Source organism: Corvus cornix, chromosome 15 (genome assembly GCF_000738735.6).
Source record: "Corvus cornix cornix isolate S_Up_H32 chromosome 15, ASM73873v5, whole genome shotgun sequence".
Lineage (NCBI taxonomy): Eukaryota > Metazoa > Chordata > Aves > Passeriformes > Corvidae > Corvus > Corvus cornix.
The window spans coordinates 9,730,801-9,751,068 of NC_046345.1; the positions used below are offsets into that span (position 1 = coordinate 9,730,801).

Here is a 20,268-nt window from a genome sequence, read left to right on the forward strand (position 1 = left end):
ACTCATCATCAATATAGTCAGAATCAAAATATAGAGAAACACGACAGTCAAATTAAGGTTACAACAATGTTCTCCCATTTACTAACTTGATTATTTGATTGTACCAGTGCACTTAAACTCATCTCCACCTCATCCTCAACTCACAATGCTTCACAATCTAAACTTACTCCCAACCTTCTCACTCTTCCAGTGCTGTTTCCTCCCCTGACTTGTACATTCCATATGAGAAACAGTGCTTATATAATTTTGTACCATTAGAGGCTAATCAGATCTCCATAATAATGGTTCATACCATTCATATTAGCACAGAAATTTGCACAGTTTAAAATAATTCAAACTTGCAAAGGAATTAGGAAAAAAACCCAGCATCTCTGAGACCATGTCTGTGCCAAATATTAAGGAGATCTTGTTAAAATTGTGAACTTCTTAATTGTGTTTCTTTTTTAATAATGAAAGGGGTTTTTTTCCTGCAAATGAGTATTTTTTTAAAATCACCATACACTTTACCATTTGCAGAAAGGTAGAATTCTTGTCTTCTGTCCCCAGCTTCCTCATGACTAGTCTGGTACAGCAAGAGTCAGTCATTTTGGTGTATTTAAGTGTGTCTCTAGGTATCAGGCATCTGATAAAGAATCTTGGCTGTGGCTACTTCTAAATTGATCCTACTGTATTATTCTAAAATTCCTTCTCTTCTACACTGGGGAAAAGCTCTTATGGTACTTTACACTAATCCTAGAATATGCAGTGCTAGAAGATAGGGCTGTGCCTTTTGTACATCCATCACCAAATTTTATTATTCATTGTGTGTGTGCATTTCAGGTAGACTAGATTGTTTTTCCTTAAACTGCAGAATTCTATACATCTAAGTATGTCACATTATTTATTTTAACTTGCCATCTAACAATTCCAGCTGAAATTGATAACTGAGATCAGAAGGAGTGTCAGAATTGCTGAGACTAATTGAGTTACCCAAGGAAGTGTCTCACGGGACGCTCCTGCTCTCAGGAGACAATAAAAACAGCATTATTTGCTTATTTCAAAAACATTACCATGTCACTTGTATTGGTTCTTGTGGGATGACAAGGGGAATCATAGGAAGTGCTGGTAGAGTAAGGACAAGTTGGATAACAGAATAAGCAACAGGGAAGAAAAAAAAAAGGAAGCTGTTGGAACATTTGATCTTTTCTGTTAATACAGAACTACAAGTCATACTAACTTTTTTTAAAAAATGTTTACTCCATGTGAGTAACAATGCAGTAGCCTTGGCAGCCTGCCTGATGTCTTTTGCAACAAATGAACTTGTAATGTTGTCTCTGTAAAATAGCTGCTGTCTGGTTGGAGGACTCTTAATTAATGGATCTAGGATTGAATCAAGAAAGAGACATTCAGAGAATTACTTATACCAGAAGAAACAAGGAGAAAAACTAACCAAGTTACCAGTTTTGCAGGCTGGAAGGGATTTCATTTATTTGCAAGGCTGCCTATCACTTGTCCATTTCTTGGATTTCTTACGTAAGTGTAGATTGATTTTCTGTTCAATCCATTAAAAGGGAAAAGGCTGTATTTTGGGTTGTGTACTGCTTTCCTATTTTCAACTTAGTGTTTAAATATTAGGTCAGAAATACTGTAATTAATTTTGTACCCAGTAATAACAAAGAATAATTTTGGTCCAGTGACTCCTGAACCTGTCCTAAGCACAGAGAGAAAACCCGAGATGCCTTCTCCTCCAACTTCTGTTTTCTACTGCATTCAAGTCCCTCTTCAGGTTTCCATGGAAATAGCAGAGAAGTGTGCTTATATTCTTGGCATTAAAATATTCATAAAAAGGGATAAAGAGATGGTTTAAATGACAGATGCTGTATTGCTGAAGCAGGCAGTCAAATTTAGGGTTCTTGTCTGTAAATGTTCATGTGTGTGAGTGAATGCATTGTGGAGAGAGCAGACCCAGAATTAATTCCTGACAGCAGTAGAAGGGATAGGCAGGACAAACCTGACCTGCAGAAAAAGCAGGAATGGAATGTAAGATTTCCCAGAACAATGCAAAATAAAATGCTGCTAAGTTTTTGCTATCAGAAGTTGAAAGCTTTCTCAAGGGCACAGAAGATGTTTTAAACTTGTAGAATTACTTTTGGTAACTGAAAAAAATATTTCACAACTCCAAACTATTCTAATTAAATTTTAAAGCCTTACCTGTATAAAGCTTCTAATTCCTTTCACTTATTGCAAATAGAATATTTGATATAAAATTAAAATTTAACCCTTTCGAAAAGGCTCTCATACATTTGAGCTGTGAGTATATTTAATGTTCTAAAATAACTCTAAAACCTCAACATTCTTTTAGTCTTAGAAAATCTAATTGGAAGCAGGAAATACACTGACTTATCTATATTTTTATTCATGAATCTTACTCAGACTAATTATTTTGGTTGTTTGCTCATTATAGAGATTTGAATCTTGAGCACTACTAAAATTATTCTAGTAGTATAAATAAGCATTTATATTCTAGGAAATTTGTTTTTCTGATTCAAAATATAAGCTCCAGTCCTTAAAAGACTATAGTATGAGTGGATTCCACTGTAGTACTTTGACCCTCAAGGAGAATGGAATACAATTTGTAAAATAAAGGCAACTTTTAAAAATCTATGAGAAACAAACAGTAAAGAGATGTATAATTTAAAACCTTGCTATTAGAATATTTACTGCATAAAGACTTAGTGTGTTTTCCATTTTCCAAGAACAAAAGTATTTTTAAAATATAAGTTTATGAAAACAAACACTTCAATGTGTCAAAATACTGTCACTTTTAGTAGTGGAGGTCAAGAATGTGGTATTGAGTTGTTTGCATGAAATTACTCTCAAAAAACCTTGCAAATCATAAGGCAGATGACCAGTGCATACTACTGAAGATCTATCAAAATGTTTATTGGTCTTTACCTATAAAATCAGCATGACTTCTGGCATGTTTATTGGTAAATCCTTTTTTTGAAAGACATTCAAACAAGGGTAACATACCAGCCTGCTAAACTTATTATCCAAGCTCTGTGTGCAACTAATACTCCAAGATATTGTTATGCTACAAAAAGTGTTTAAAGAAGTATCTCTTTCAAGAACATCTTTTTTTTAATAAGCCATACACCTCTGGAACTGGGAAAAACAAGACAGAACAAAGATTAAGCCACTGATGCAAGTTGATAGAACAATCAAGAAATAAAGCCCTCATCTCCACTGCTCTACCACAGAAAAGGAACATTTTAACACAGAAAAGTTTAGGAATTGTTGTTGTACAGTCACTGCAGATACGCTATTTTGACTGCATTTATGAAGTTTAATAATTAAAAAATAATACACACCCTTTCATACACCATTCTGTATTCTCATGCCGACATTCAGGGCTCAGCTCTGGGGATTGGGCTCCTTCCTGAATGGCAGTGTGTGACATAAACACTGAATCAAGAGGAGCACATCAAAAGGAATAGCAAGGATTTAGAGGAAGCATTTGTCATCTGATGAACAACGAGAAAGAACAGCAGGACACAAAACAAATATTGAAGGAAAGATCCTTTGAGGATACATTAGAGAATTTAGACAGCAATGGCTCAGTCATTCTTTCTGGAAGGTGCATTTTTCAGTCATATTACACTTCTATTTTTTAAAAACTTGTATTCTTTCTCCCACCAGAAATGCCACATGCCCTAATCAGAGCTGTATGACAGATACCACTTTACCACTTAATTTTAAGAACAGTGGAGATATTTTATGTCCAGGATTTATTACCGTGGAAAAAACCCGTTGGTTTCCAGCTTGCACTTTCGGATAATAACGTAATTTCCCTATCGTTCAGAGGATAATCATATTCATAACAGAGAAAGCGTCCCTATTTATATTGTACCTATACATTGAGCAATACAACAAATTGCATATAAAACTGACTTCTAAATTCAGCTTTATGAGTCAGAAAGCAAGATACCATCCAGGATCTATTTACCAATAAAGGAAACAATTGAGAATGTGCAGTATTAATAAAGAGAATTCATACTAATAAAAATTAGCAATTTCCTCACAGCAACTAATGAATGCGAAGAGCACAGAAATACAGAAGTATTAATCAGGAAAGCAAAGTACAAAGAATTAAAATATGGAGCCTGGTTTTGCTCATATTAAAATCAGTGGCAATAATATTTTCATTCACTTTGTTGTTTAAAAACTACTGTCAATAAAATGAGATCAGCATCTACAATATAATCTGCTGGAATTCTGTACAATTTCCCAGTACTTCTTCTCCAGTAAAACAAAGATTTCAACTATTAAGCTACATGTATGATGATATGAGGATTTTCATCATCTAGTTGTCTATTTTACAGGACTCTATTAAACCACTACACCCATCCAAGCCAGGAGCAGACATTTTGCCAGGCAGGTTCTTCCCCACTGGCTCATCTTGTGGCACATGGGGACAGCCTGCCCTGCTCCTGTGCCTTTAAAATTTCCTTCTTGAAGAACGTCCAGCTTTCCCGGACTGCTTTGCCCTTCAGGACTGTCCCCTCAAGGGACTCTGTCAACCAGTCTCCTAAGCAGGAGAAGTCCAAGGTGTCAGTTCTGCTGACCTCCCTTCTTACTTTCTGAGAATTGAAAACTGTCATTTTGTGATTGCTGTGCCAATGCAGCCTCCAAGCAGCACATCACCTACCACCTCCCCTATTCCTTCTGAAGAGTTTCTGGCCACCTATTGCAGCACTTCATTTGTGCCAGTCATCCCCACTACGTTTCTGTGATGGCAACTATGTCACAGCTTCCCCGCTGTGCAGTAGCTTTCAGCTCCCTGGTTTGTTGCCCATGCTGTGGGTGTTGGTATAGATGCGCTTCAGTTGAGCTACTGATCTCACCAACTTTTGGGAGGGGAACGAGCACTCATTCCTACACATGACCATTGTCACGCTTTTCCATGGTTTCTAACAGATTAATGACCTTTATGTCTTTGCTGCACCCACATCAGCCTTAGCTTCCAGAAAAGGTGGTTCAGCCCCTTTCCTAAAAAAAAATAGAATTAAAATCCCCACTATTTCAAGCTGGTATTTATCCAACCTAACTTCCAGCCTTTTGTTCTTACTTTGCCTTTCTCTGTTAGATTACATATTTCTTTAAATATTGAGCATTTTTTGTTCCTTCAGGTATTTATACACTAAGCAGGTATTTTCACAATCTTTTTAGCTCTACAAAACTAATTAACCTTTTGAAACCTTTTAAAATGCTGTGAGTCTCAGTCTGGATTGCTAGATAGCAATGACAGCCAGATGCTCTGCAGAGCACTGCCTCCAGGACATTTTAGGCACAGCCACAAAGCATTTACTCTTGTCAACCTTTCATTTTATTTTTTTTTAACATATCTTTAACCACTTTTGTTAACCTCTCACATTTCCAATTCAATTGGACTATTTTCCTTTTTCCATGTGTGGGTTATTGGGGGGGTATTTATTTATTTCTTAATCCTGCTTTCATTTGATTTCTGAAGAACAGCAAAGGCACTATGCAAGCTCTTACTAGAACCATCCCTCTCTGTAGCACTGCCAGGAGAATCCATGCTATCAGACTACACCTAATACAGGCTTTATAAAAATTAGTGTACTCTGACAAGTCAAATGACATCCCTTGTCAGTATTATCAGGGCGCTACTGCATAAACATTTACACCAGTGGAATTCCAACTGATTTGGAGGAATATTAATGGAAATAAGCTCATTGCTATGTCAGAGTTGCAGTGGGAAAGCTCAGGCTGCTGGAAGCACTGGGAGCTTTGGCAGGACACAGCTGAAGCCCATTGTCAGCTGCTGGGACACCCCAGTGCCATGCTGCCAGAGAAACAGCAGAGGGAGAGAACATCAGGGTGTTGAACTGGAGGGCCCGGCTGTCCTGGAGGAGGTGCAGCACGTCTGACATACCATCCTGGTGTTCTGGAAAATCAGTTTAGTCACAAGCTTTCTCCCCATAACTGATAGACTGATGGATTCTTGCTTCTCATTTTATGCTAAATTGTCTTAAACTATTATCAATAGTTTATTTCTTCTGATGGTAAATGGCTGGGAGTTGGTTCCTGTATGCAAAGTAAAATATGGCAAATCAGTAAATAATGAGAAAAAGTATACAGAGAATATGTGGACTGTGTATTTTAAAAGCAAGTTGTTTCAATCAGCTTAATAATGGAAAGAAAGGACAGTATCAAGCTTAAATGTCTAAAAAATAAGTGACAGGAGTTAGAGAGCTGAATTAATTGGAGTAGAGGAGTTATTCATTGTCTGCTAATTTTGAAGTATAATCAGGGGACACTGTCATTGGTTGACAAGTTAAAAGTTTAACTGAGCGTATTAATAGCTTTCAAAAATGCATTTTGATGCTCAAAAATCTTTCCCAAGATACAGACATAGGTATTCAGTCTTGGCAGCGCACAATCAAAAAAAGAAAAAAAAAGGCTGAAAGCAGTAAAACTGCAGCAACAAGCACATAGGACTAAATCTCTGTAAGTGTACAGGATATATTTAATATCCAAGCTTCTTTAACATCTCAGTTAATGACAGAAAGAGTAACTATATTCACAGATAACACTACATTAAAACATGCCATAAACACAGGCCAGGATTAAGACAACAATATAGCAGAATTAGAATTCATTTCAGCTGCATGCCAAGTCACTGAGATTTTTAAAAATTCATTTAAGTAATTAAATTCAGGGATTTTTCAGAATTGACAGAGAGTAGTCACTAATTATCCTTACAAAGAAAACAAGCAAAATGAGTTTCCAATTGGGATAAGAGTTTTGCATCCACAGAGTATTTTCAATGCAAAAAAAAAAAAAAAAGGAACAAAGAAAGTGTATCTGAAAGGCTCTAGTCTAGATTAAGTACCACTTGAAACTGCCCCATGAAAATATTTCTAGATATGGTATGGCGGTCAAATATTTGTATTTGCAAAACTTTATAGCTTAAATAAAACTGACCACCTCTCCAGAAACCTATTTAAAAACCCCTATGTTTTCTTAAGCTGTAAAGTTTCCTTGAGGGCCTAGAATGGCTCCTTTTACCAGTGCCATTCAACTCAGCCAGAACATCCTGATAGTATAACCACCGAGTGGTTTTGACAGTGTTGCATTTAGTGTAAAAGATTATTAGGATGATTACCCTGCAAGGATGTTAGTATAAAGGCAGTAGACAGACTTAATAGTAAATTTTTAAAAAGAGAACCTGATGAATCTTGTAGCCCTCCAAGAACAAGAATGCTCAGGGACCAGTCCATGGACAATGCTGACCTGACAATGTAGTTGATTTGACCTGCAATCTAAATTACTGACTTGTAATAATGGAAGAAAGTTCTGAAAAATTCACTACCACCAAAACTCACTCTGAAGCTGTCTGAACAGCAAGGATCCTCCTTCGTTCCAGCATTTCTGCTTGTTTTTAAGGCTAATTGGGTTCCACTACACTCTCCAGGGTTGGCATACCACAGAGAGTTGTTACAGCTTATAAACTTACAAAATAACCCAAAGTAGCTGTTTTTCTAGACCAGTATGGAATTTTCCTTTTTTTCATGTTGGCACATTCCTATTCACTGTGATTGTTAAGTAGACAACATACAGAATTACGAGAGATGATATCAGCACTTCTCTACACTGGATTGATTCTAAGTTTTGAAACTCACATTATTCTTTTCATGGCATTGGACTTCAAGTGGGATCTAGACCCCTTACAATACAGTCAAGTGAATTTCCAAGCTTCATCTATATCATCAATGTTTCTCATGTGTCTTTTAAAAGTTGCTCAGTTTATTGTAAAGTTTGCATAAAAAGCTACATATTTTCATCTCAAAGAAGTAACACTGATTGCCTGAACTATGCCACTCTACTTCATATGCATTAAATTTCAGAGAATCCAATTAACTTATGAAGATTAAACCTCTAAATGTCCAGGAAGCATATTTTCCATAAGGCTAGGCTAGGCCTGTCACATGTGTCTCACAGCCCTAAAATTATGGGGCATTCCTTACTGTTCAAGGGATTCTTCAAGGAAAAATTTAGGATTTGCTTTTAAGTAAATGATTTGCAATATAGTCATCTAGACAGCTGCACATAAAGATGACAATAGCTGTCAAAGAACCTTGTATTGCTGTGGTGTATTCCTCTTCTAACTCCTGTCATTGCCTTCCCATAACCAGTTTTCTGATTTCACTTGTATCTTTTCTATGACAATATATTTGGGAAGATGTTCATGGCTTTCCAACCCTGCTGAGAGAGGCAGAGACATTCAGTTCCTTTCCTTCACAAACTGATTCTTTATCGAATTGATATTATCCAGTGTATATGATCAGCTCTTCTGCCTATCAGTGTCAGTGGCTTTCTGACTCATTACAATTCTCCCAGTGCTTGACAGGTGCCTTGTGTTCATGTGTACTACGCTGGTGGCTGCTTTAACCCTGCAGTTACAGAGCAAGCTTTACTACCTCTACATTGATAGGCATTACTGTAATTCAGCTGGGTTTTGGTTGGGGCTTTTCCTTCTTTTATAGTTTGAAGAACAGTAGTGTTACTGGGTAACCAAGATTTTAACTTAGGTTCTGTTTATTAATCTGTCAGTATCCATATCTTTCCACCTAAGAACTATTCTGAGCCTGAAGTTCATAGGATATTTAGGAGCATTCTGCCACTCCTGATGCCTCAATGTTTTATTTACCTTAGTGCTGTAATGCCTGAAATTTAATTTAAAAATCACAGCAAAACACCTTACCTAGTCTAGGAGTTTTGAATACAGCCAGTCACAGAGACCAAAAAAAGAGTTACATAATTTCTCAGGCATTTGTCATAGGGGGATTTGAGCCATTGCCTGCTGTTACCTAAATACACTGGGAAATTCAGTCATCTAATTCAGGTGTAAGTCTGACAACCAACACTGGATACCAAAGCAGACAAATACTGCCCAGTAGGACCATTAGTTCCATGTCATGGTTTTCCAGAATGCATAAAAGTCTTTCTGTTGTTGCCCCTGTGAATTTCTGCTAATTAAGCCTACTGCTCTACAGTGACAGAAATACTTATTTATCTGTAGGTTTAAATGCGGGATTGTCTTAGGGATTAGTCTATTGACATGAAATAGATAAGCCTCACAGGAAAGCTTTGCAGGCTTTTACAATCTGATATTGGTATCTTCCTGCAATCACACAATGGCATTAGAATGTGTCTATTTTTTATATTCCATAGGGTGACACATTATCATATTTATGACTTTTTTTTTTCCAACTAGAGAAAATAATTTAGTGAACACACAGACAGAATTATTTGCCTATAAAGTTATTGTTAGTATCTGAAGTTATATCTGAAGTTAGTATCTTTACATAGAATGTAAAGTTCAGGGTATGGCAACAAATCCAAAATATGAAAAAATGCTGTCCTGTGTGTTCTATGTGAATTCTCATAAGGAGCATACAGTTATAATGAACAATGTAACCAAAAAGAAATCCTTAGACTTGAAAGAATATCTAGTAAAAAACCTGAAAATTGGCAGTTGATCAATCATTTCCTGTTATGTATATTGGTTATTTTACTGCTGTTTACATATTTTAGAAGGTACATGCTTGCATACAAGTCCTGAGGCTGGAATTGTGGTGCATTACTACATAAAGTTAAATTTTGGTAAGGGACTATATATATTACTTTCTTAAGTGAAAAAAGGCTAGAATTTCATTTGCAGTGCTGAAAGATTACACACATGAATGCTGAAGTCATCTAGGCTTTTCTCCCACACAAACTTCACTCTGAAAAATCCTGAAATGGAAAAGCTTCATAAAAAAATTGAACAGTTTAGGTCAATCTTTTTCTAGGATTCCCAAGTGACTTAGTTTGTCAGAAAAACGTTTTCTGACATGATGTTTTACCACTGATAATAACAGGTGCTGGAAGGGCTATGGGTACATGGATCACAATTTCCCCTCTGTCCTGACTGTTAGTATTAGCATTGCAGGAAAAGAGCTGCATGCCAGAAAGGATTTTTAATACCCTGTATTACTCAAAAAGCTGAACTATCTGGAAAGGCAAATAAGCCCCTTAAGTATTTGGCCTCAGGGGAAAAAAAAAGAAAAAAATGTTACCAATGTTGTTTACTTGATAAAAGAATTCCTGGCAGAAACAGGATTTCTGTTCAGAATTCATACAATTAACATATGACAGAAGGCTTCCCAGTTATTAATAGATAATTGAGAGGTTCCATTATGACCCCAGCAATTAGTGTTGCATGAAGCCTACTCCAGCCTGAACTGTTTGCAGAAGCATTTTGGCATTTTCATCTGCATCTTCTTTTTAACAAGATACTAAAAAAATAGTTTCAAAAAACCTAAAATTTAATTTTTATATTCATTTGCAGTGTCTGTAAGAAAGGGAACAAAAATTACTTGTTACCTGCAAGCAGTTTTCCTCTAACATCCATATTTATAAAATTACTGAACTAGTGTCATTTTTAGATCTGCACAACCTTTACTTGGTATCTCCTGCACCATGTGACTCTCTCTTGTGACTACTGACCTCAGGAATTCTCAGGCACACACTCATGTGTAACTCAGTTCATTATGTATTTTAGTATTGCATCTCTGAAATGTTTCCAGTAGTCTCAAACCCTGTTGCAGCTACAGGCTGTGGAAGAAAACCATCCATGAGAATGTATAGCAAGACAGAGCTGGACAGATGGGGACACTCACAGAGAAACTGCAAGAGTGCTTTTCATGGTGACAGGCAGCAGCACTAACTTTTGAGATTGTTTAACATTCTCTAGCACGCATTAATTTAAGGAGAAATTTAAATAAAGATGAGACACTTAGATATTAAAGGGTAGTGCCTTCAAAGTGCATGATGCAACATGTAAGAAGGCAAAAAAATGATTGTTTGATAATTTAACATTATCAAAGACAAGAGATGGCATCTTAATATGTAATAAAAGATAGAATGGGTCAATCAGCTGCTAAGGGCCATGAAAAATAGAACAATTTATTTGACATAATAGAGAAGAAATCAGCGTGGGATATAAAAACTTAAGGCAACCTTCTCAGAGTGCTGGTCAGGAATAATAAGCATACAATAAATCAATACCAATCCAAAGGTATTTTAAAAACCAATTTTGCAACTGTGTCAAAAGAAGAGGTGGCTGTTACATGGCTGAGTCATGCTAACTAGCTATGGTACGTGGAATGATAAATCTATATTTATTATGTTGGGTAGGGGAAAAAAGCCTCCCAAAACATTGTAGAAGTGAAACCAGACACAGATCATATTTCCAGATAACCCTAGATAAGCAGGAAAAGTATTGTTACAAGGTGACAGAGGAAAACACACAAGGTGGAGGAAAAAAGTGAACTGGAATTCTTCATTTATCTTTCTCTTTAGTAAACAGCTAAATATCATATACGTTAAACAGACAAATAAAAAATTGGTTTGTCCAGTTCCACAAACTGTCAACTCAGGTGATTTTGTTCCTGTACGTGATGTTACCCAGAATAAAGCATATCAGGAGAAAGACAAAAGCCCCTGAAAAAGTCAGCCTTCCCCTTCTGTTATTTGTTTTCAGGCAGGATAAATTTAACTTAGTCACTTCAAATTACACTCAAAGGAAAAGTTGTCCAGGCAGCTGATAGTTCAGGCATTATTTTTGTTCTCCCTTCTGCACACTGGTGTCACTACAACAATCTCACTTTCAGCAGACTTCACGACTCAGCTATAATCAGAAGCCACAGTGTGCAGAACCGGTTTTCCCCTCATTTTTTACCATGTCTGTCAATCATTACTTTAATGCATCTGCAGTAAAGACAGAGTTCATGCATAGCATTTCTCCACTCCTGTCAACAGGATCACAGAAGTTACCGTATTCATGCAAATCATTCGCTCAACTTTCACAGTTTATAAATCAGCCAGATTCTTACATGCTCTCTCAAGCAGTAAGTTATGTTTGGCAGTTGACTAGTTTTATTTAGCAGTTCTCTTCACCATAGATACTACACCAGGAAGCATTTTACACTCTGCAACTCTGTAATTTGTAGGGCTTTTCTCATGAGTGGAAGTCTCAGTGTTGCAGTTCCAGTAACATACCAATGTAGGTACTATTGTTGGACGTGTATGGACCAATGTCCATAAGGATTTTTCAGAGTATATTGATTTTTTTCCATTTCAGGTAGCACTTTTTGATTTTTAAACCTGAACAGCAAGGCAGGAAAAGTCAAAAGAATTGCAAGAAACTAAATAACTCCTAGTCAGGGTCTAGATGTAAAATACTTTTCCTAATATGTCTGAAAATAAGGAGAAAGAATTAGTGGCAATATTTCTCTCATGTCAAGAGGAGGTTACTAACCAAGAATCAAATACAGGAATCTGTTACAATAGGAAGGCACTAATGCTAAGACAAGAATCTCCAGATAATGAAGCGTAAGTCCACACACAGGACAGTGGAATGGCTCATCAGAATAGTACAGAGAAGAAAATAGAAGAGCAGTTTATAAACTGTAAAATCACTACAGAAGATAAGAATAGGGAAATATTATCTATGTGATAAGATATACCAACAAAACTGTATTTGCATGCTGTGAAATCCAGAAGCTAACAACATTAAAGACTATTAAATGGGAATAGCTGTTCTTCAGACAAGGCAAATCAGCCATTTAACCAAAAACAGTCAAAGAAAATTTTAAATATAAAAATGTTATACTAATTCAAAACCATATTTAATTACTTTTAAAAATTAATTTCATCCCAAATTCCTATTGAAAATTCTGGGGAAAAAAAAGGCAGGGCAGGGGGAGGAAATTGTTACTTATGATTATTTTACCTTCAGCATTTCCCAGGACCTGCACACATGGTGCCCAAATGAACCATCCCTGTACACCAGGATGTCACCACTGCCTGCCTTTTTAAGTGGTGTTTGAAGTAACAGTTAACCATGTAAACATTTAGCTAAAAGGCACTAAAAAAATAATAAATTGGCTGTCATGTGAGGAGCACCTCAATTTCCCAAAAGTAACATTAAATAACTAACTATGTCCAGCGGGGAAAACAATCCAAATAAAGGAACCATAGCTTCTGGGTTTTCCAAAAGGTTGGGGATTACTGCCTTGGGAGGGAAGGAAGGAGGGGGAGATAAAAGACCACAATACTGGTGAAGGAGAAAGGAGAAGAAGGAAAGAGAACAAGGAGCAGAAGTTGTACTTACTGTTTGGTTATCTTCATACAGCTTCAAGTCATACCCACTCAGCTCCACACAGAAAATTATTGCTGTAACCCCCTCGAAACAGTGGATCCACTTTTTGCGTTCAGATCTCTGTCCACCCACATCCACCATTTTGAAAGTCAGCTCTTTGAAGGTGAACTTATTTTCTACAATCCCTGTGGTCATATCCCGAGACCGCAGAATATCTTCCACTGTGGGGATGTAGTCCAGAGCTGCGATCCGTTCCAGGTCGTTCAGGTAGTACGCAGCGTTGTCCTCCAGGTGGTACTCGTTGGAGCGGCAAAAACACTCCTGCACACCGGGGTCTGCCCAGAGCCTCTTCATGACCCCTAGGAGCTCCGGGGTAATCTCACCTTTGCTTTCAGCTGGGCCTGTCAGGGCAAAAAGCTGCACTGCATCATATGCTCTGTCAGGATTGTGAAATTCTATCTTAAGGGTGGCCAGAGCCCGAATGATACGTGTGAGAGAGTCAATTGCATTATAGATAATCAGAGGTTTGTATTCCTTACAGGCCTCCAAGTTAAAGCCACCACTGTGAATGATTTTCATCTGCTTTACAATAGTGCTCTTCCCAGAATTGCTGGTGCCCAGGAGAAGGAGTTTTATCTCTCTCCGTTGTCGCTGACTTTCAGAGCGCAGGTGGCGGTCAATCCTACGGGACCGCCGCGCTGCCTCTTTCTCCTCAGAGCTTTGCCGACATCCCATGGTACAGCAGGCAGTTACAGAAGGGAAAGGATGCAGATTGTCTCACTCTGTGGCGTCTCTCAAAAAGATCTGTGGTGTCTTTCAGTTCTTGTGCCAGGTACACCCTGAATGGAAAAAAGGTCGCTATCCAATACCTGATGATCCCCGATGCCTACAGACACCTAATTGAGTCCCAGCAGGGGTGCAAACACATGTAGATATGCAACCACAGAAATAGTCTCATCAGTAGATCTCATGGCACTCCCCTTTCCAGTGCATAAACTGTGGCACATTCCTGTTAATGACGGGACACTTCCCTTTGCCACAGTTTGTCTAGAACCATCAAATACCCTTTTCTGTTCTGCATAATTATTTTGCTGCCTTCTGTCCAAAGGTAAGAAGCCACACTTTCACCTTCTCTGCTCTAGCCTTTTCTTCTGATTGTATTCTCTGGTTGCTGTGGTGATGCTGCAAGATAAAGCTGAAGCTCTTTTCACTGGTACTGTGCTTGTTTTGTTTCTCTTCCCCCACTTCTTCAGCTGATCCAGTTCAGCTCTGTAAATCTGTGCTTTCCACCTGCCAAACAACGGGAAAAGAAATGAATGAGAGACTCTGCTTCCTTGCAGCAAGTCACTCACTTTCTCCTCCTCTTCTAGGCTTCTAAACCTTTTAACATGCCAAATGGAAAATACATATGGAAAAATTATGTAAAGAAAAGCAAATATCTAAAATTATAGTAAAAGCATAGGGACAGCTGAAGCTCGCAGAGTAAGAAAATGTGGTTTCTGAACAATAGAAAATCAAATCTCCCTTTCAGCCTTCTGTGTTTTATTATCTAAACCTACGTGAAAACAAACAGTGCTGAGCTGTGCCCCAGTTTCTCCCTCAGCAAGAGCTTATGGCAGTGCTTTTCCTGCACAGTTCTGTTCCGACTGGTTTGTCTGAAGTAGAAAATGGAAGACTCACAACTACTTTTCTCAGCCTCTCTATTTATATCAATATCTTGTACTCAGACAGATGTCCTCCTGAGTTTTCTTTCATCTTATCTATTTCCACTGAACATTTAAATAACTAAATTAAAAAGCAAAATATGCTGATCAACTTCACTTCATGAATTTGAGAAAGAAAGAGTTACTGATCTTTGTAACAGCTCTTTTTTTCCCCTTGGAGAACAGTATTGTTAAACACAGTACCTGCATCTTGCTTCATCAATAAAGAGATGCACTACCACAGCAAGCCACAGTAAGGTTCTGTCCACAGCCAAGCTAAGTGTTAATGAGCCTCCTCTCCTTCCATTTCAATATAGGAAATTCTGAGATGCAATAAAAGGCAGCAGTGACTACAAGGTGAATTTTTCACACAAGAAGCACAGGAAACACCATCCCAAGCAAGGGCAGAGAGCTTTTCAGTGACTGTTAGAGCAATTATTCTTTCCCAAATCAGAGTTTAAGCCTACTAGCTGGAACTCTGCAGAAGGCAACAGCAGGAAGCAGTTACTCTCACAGAGGGAAAACACATTACTGAGAGCTGATTGGTGACCATTTGCCTCTCTTCTAGGAAGGGCTTGTTGCTCCCACTAAGCTTTGAGCACAGTGGGCAGCAGAATCACAGATGTCAGGGCTTCCTCACCGAGTGCTGCCCCAGCACACCTTGGCACCTCTCCTGCTGCCTAGTTACTTGTGCCTAGAGGGTCCTCAGTGAGTATATTTGCAAACGAAATTACATGTCGCTGAGATCCCCTCAGAGGCAGCCTTACAGAAAGTTTCAGAGGATACTAAAGAAAACGTTCTACTACATTTTAATAAAACTAAGTCTCCCAATACCATTTTCAAAGTTGCCCTAAAAGCCTTCAGAAGTTCTCCTGCTTGAATTTAAATGTAGATGTGACAATAAATTAAAATACATATTAAAGAGAATGATTCCACACTACCAGGAGAGAGATAGAATGTTCCAAGCCAGATGTTGAACCTCAAGCTTTTGTGAGAAAAGAAATATAACTACAACTACTTACAGCCTCATGTACTTGACTTTCTAACTAACCATGACAATCTTATTCTGAGTTGTTCTCAACTATCCAGTCAGTACAGAGAGTCACCTCTCCATAGCAGCTTGAAGTGCTTTTCTGTTGTCTTTGCCTGTAGGGACCACAGTGCTTGAACACGCTGGCAATTTAAGGATTTTGGGTATCTTAAATGTAAAGACATCCAAATCCTTTGCAAAATGCACCATGTATTGCTCTTACCTGGTCCAAAATTCTACAAGAGAGTCTTAATATCAGCTATATTTATCTTACTTCTCTTTGTATGACAGGACATTAGCACATGAGGAGCAGATTAATCAGAGAAAAATTAAAAGAATAGTGTACACATTAATAGAATGGTAATTAGCACAGCTTTACTTACTCTGAAGATGTAGAAAGAAAAACCCTCCCAAGGGAGGAGTCACACTTTCTTCAAATAATTCACTTTTTCCAATAGTCACAGAAAATGAAAAATCAGAGTTGAGGAAGCTCATTCTTAATGAATAACTTTCTAGCCACACAGAGAGAATGAAATTCCTGTATTAGATATCAGGCCAGATTCTTATTTTACATATATAAAAATCAGAGTTTCTTCCGTTAATCACACTTACTCTGACACATTCAGGAGATTTCAAACTGGTTCCCCTTTAAATCCTCATCATCACAGGCCTCATTTTCATGTCATTGATAAAACCACTTGCTGAATTCTTTATGACATTTTCTATGTATCTGTGTGATTACAGATGAAGAATTTTGCAAGAAACACATATAAGACTCCCTCTCTTTATTGTAGTTCCATCCTGAACAAAAGAGGCTTGCCTGCAAGGAGCAGCAAGAGGCCACATATTCCTTCCAAGAGGCATCAGTGCTTAGGATAAATATGGAGATTCTATGACTATATAAAGACAAGCAGATCTTTTTTAAACTTCATGTTATTTGCCTCAAAACACTTATGACAAATTATTTGGTAGTAAGACTCTGTCAAGAATATTTTTTTCTTTTCATTCAGCTCAAACATTCTGTAGAATATTCCCTATTGCCTATTTTCACAACACATTCGGATGCATCATTCATATTCCACAGTGTTTTACATATCAGCTATTTTGTTTGCCATTCATGAATATGTTTAACACCAAAAAAAAAGGTAAACTAGGATCTCCTTATTGTAGGAAAGACCAGGAATATGTAAATACACATTAGTTTTACATTCTCAAATTTTTTTTTGACTTCTAGTCATTCTTATTGCATACATTGTAATGATATTTGGATATCGCTATTTCAAGTTGTAAGACAATGAGGTAATTATATTATTGCTTTGTGAAGCAGAGTAGTAAATGCTATTTTCAAATAGGCACTACAGTAAGAAAGTTTGGTTTATTTGAGTAAGTTTTCCCATATACCGTGAAAGGCATCTCTCATGTTCACAGTCAATACTTTCTAAAATTCAGGAAACTTCACAAATTATTACATTACTACAGTTTACTGCCCTGGCTACATACAGATGAACTTTCTCTCATTGGGTTTACTTTTTCTTGAAATACACTCAGAAAGTAAGGCAGTCTAGAATTGGCTGGGTTTTTTAAATCAGATTTCGTATTAAACATGTAAGTGTTTTATGGCTGCAAGTTTCTAATTAGAGAAGTGTCTTTTCAGTTACTCTAGTGGAAAGCCTCATTGCTTCCTTTCACTGTGCACACTTGTCTAAAGTTTGTTTAAAAAAATCTTATTATTGGAATCACCAGATTATACTGTATATGTGTGTCTAAACTAACACATCTGCCTTCTTCTGACAGTTGAAGGCTCAAAATGTTAAGAAGATACTGGTTTTTAAGTCTGATATATAGATGGGCTCTTTTGTCATGACTAGAATGGGTAGCTTTTCCCACAAGGTAAGATTAACATGCCCCAAATCCTGACCTAACACTGATCTATTTCCATTATCAAAAGAGTAATGCTACCAATTTCTGGAGTGGGAAGGACACTTGAACAAAATTCTGCACTGGCTACTGTATTAAAGCGTTGAAGCTCATTAAGCTGAGCAGCTGTTTAGTGCTACCATGTTCTTCTGACCACCCATTTGTAGCCAAAAAACCAGTCATTATTGTTGGTTTCATATCTAGGCTCATTCTTTGCCCCTATCCATGACTTCTGGCTTGTGCAAACTGATCAGTGTGTGTATAATCATAAACACTTATCTGTTTTCCCAGCATGTTCCCAAGTTATGACAGCAGAGGGAGAAGGGATAGGGAAGGAGAATGACACACCACCACAATTCAGTTGTAAACACTTCCATAAGGAAACATCCAAGTATTATCTCTGGATTCATTAGCTACTGACACATCATCATGGAGCGCAGAGTTACAGAACCTTCAGAAGTTTCCCCCACAATCTTGTAAAAAGGTAGTGACTCCTAAGCTGAGAACAAAACCAGTGGCTATGGCTATCACAGCACAGAGACCGAGCATACAGTATGCTGCTGGCAGCAGGAATTTCAGCTGGAACTGTAGGCACAAAGCTGTATTATCCCTCAAATGCAAGTTGGTACCAGTAGTCTGATAATATAGCTTCATGACCACCAGCCTACTCACAAACAGTAAAAAGCTTTTACGCCCATGTAAAAGCAAACTCAAGCAAATCTAGCGAGAAGAGGCACAGAACACATCTAAGACTCACAAGTGTAAGCCAAGCTACTGTAATCAGCTTCTAATGATTATACATACCCACTGAGAATTCCAGTACTTTAACAAAACCTTAGTTCTGCACGTTTTAACTTTCAATCATTTCTCATACTATTAATGAAAGAGAAGACGACACAAGGGATTATGATATATCAGGACATACCCAAGGTACTTACTGAGGAAGAAACCAAGTGTTCTACTAAGCAGGCTTTTTTTGAGGGAGAGAGAGAAAAAGAAAAGAACTGAGGCTCAGAAGAAATGGGAAAATCAGTCCAGATTTTTGAATCTGGGAAGCATCCAGAAAAGAATCCTAGAGATGCATGCAGTAGAAATGCAAGGTTGAAATAACTTCCCAGGAATTAATTTACTGTTTAATGTAGGGTGATTGAAGTCCATTTATTACAGAAGAAAGTTATTTTAAATCTGTGGCCACAGATATTACTGACATTCTCTTTATACAATCATTGAAACCTGAAAGACAAGAAAGTATATTCAAGTTATGACAAAACTTTTAATTACACATTAAGGCACTACAATCCCACCCAAAACAAAGGATGGGCCAGATGTAGTTGTTGAACAAGAAAACAGCAGAGAAAGCTGTTGTCTTTTGTGATTTATTTATTGCAGCAGTTAAAATGCATATTCTGTTAGTCAGATGAGTGAAGAAAGAAGTGTCATTATTTAATTAGCTGAGTGTTTGACTGGACACTGCCAAATTCTGTCCATTTTTGTCATGGGGGTTCTTTGTGACATTAATTAACTCCCTTAAGCACATCTTTGCAAAGATGATCTCTGCTTGTGATTTTCATTTCTTAGATGCCCAACTCGAGATACTGTTTGTGACCAAGAAATGCACTGAGTTTTCAAGTATAATCAGCCTCAGTGATAGCTGTGCTCTATATATTCAAATATTGAAGAAGTAATCTTTTTTCACTTGATCCATCTTGATCTCTATTTGAGAAATAGGGCCTAACCTCTATACCAACTCCCCAAGGTAGAGCCAAGAAATTATTAATGTCTATGCAAAAAATAACAAAATGAGAGGAATAGCAAAGTCAGTCAAGAAATGCATATTCATGGCACAGGACCTTGCCCACAGTAAACAACATCATATAACAGAAGCTGCTTTGTAAGGATGGGATTCTTATAATAAAGGTTGCTGAAGAAGGTAAAAGAACAATGATTTAAAAAATTTAATTCGGAACTCAGTCCAAGGCAGGGGATGAGAAGGGCATTGACCAGAACTAGAGCCATACCATGAGCTCCTTAGCGTCACCATCACTGACTGTTACCAGCCCCGCAGACAACTGCTTCCAGCACGCTTGCCAGAAGAATAATTGGTAGGTCACATAGGTTCTCATCTGCTGATTCTCACTGTGATTTTATAGAAATACTCAGATTTGTGGCATGAAATCTGAGCTCAACTAATAAAATTGCCACCTAGGGATACCATTCTGTGATACATGACAGAAGGATGTTTAGCAAGGAAATAATGGCAAACCCAAAGAAACTGACTTGCTGTGTAGGCATAGACCTATCAGTATGTAACCAAGTATACCTGACGTGGGATAGAACAGATTTGCTGAAGCGAGATATTATATTCATTAGCTTAAACATCTCTGTCTGTTGTTTGGAAAATATCCAAC

The 20,268-nt window shown here is 37.5% G+C and overlaps 2 protein-coding genes across 3 annotated transcripts in view; one reads left to right on the plus strand and one right to left on the minus strand.

Moving 5' to 3' along the window:
• Positions 1-20,268, plus strand: part of RSPH14 (radial spoke head 14 homolog) — a 70,034-nt gene that overhangs the window by 19,109 nt on the left and 30,657 nt on the right. The gene's annotated exons all lie outside the window — the stretch shown is intronic.
• The window catches only part of GNAZ (G protein subunit alpha z), a 48,103-nt gene that overhangs the window by 13,007 nt on the left and 14,828 nt on the right, over positions 1-20,268 (minus strand). For both annotated transcript variants that reach the window (XM_010398105.3, XM_010398106.3), the window contains one exon: positions 13,223-14,500. In XM_010398105.3, the coding sequence (XP_010396407.1) occupies positions 13,223-13,945 (723 nt within the window). In that variant the 5' untranslated portion in view covers positions 13,946-14,500. The remainder of the gene's footprint in view (positions 1-13,222; positions 14,501-20,268) is intronic.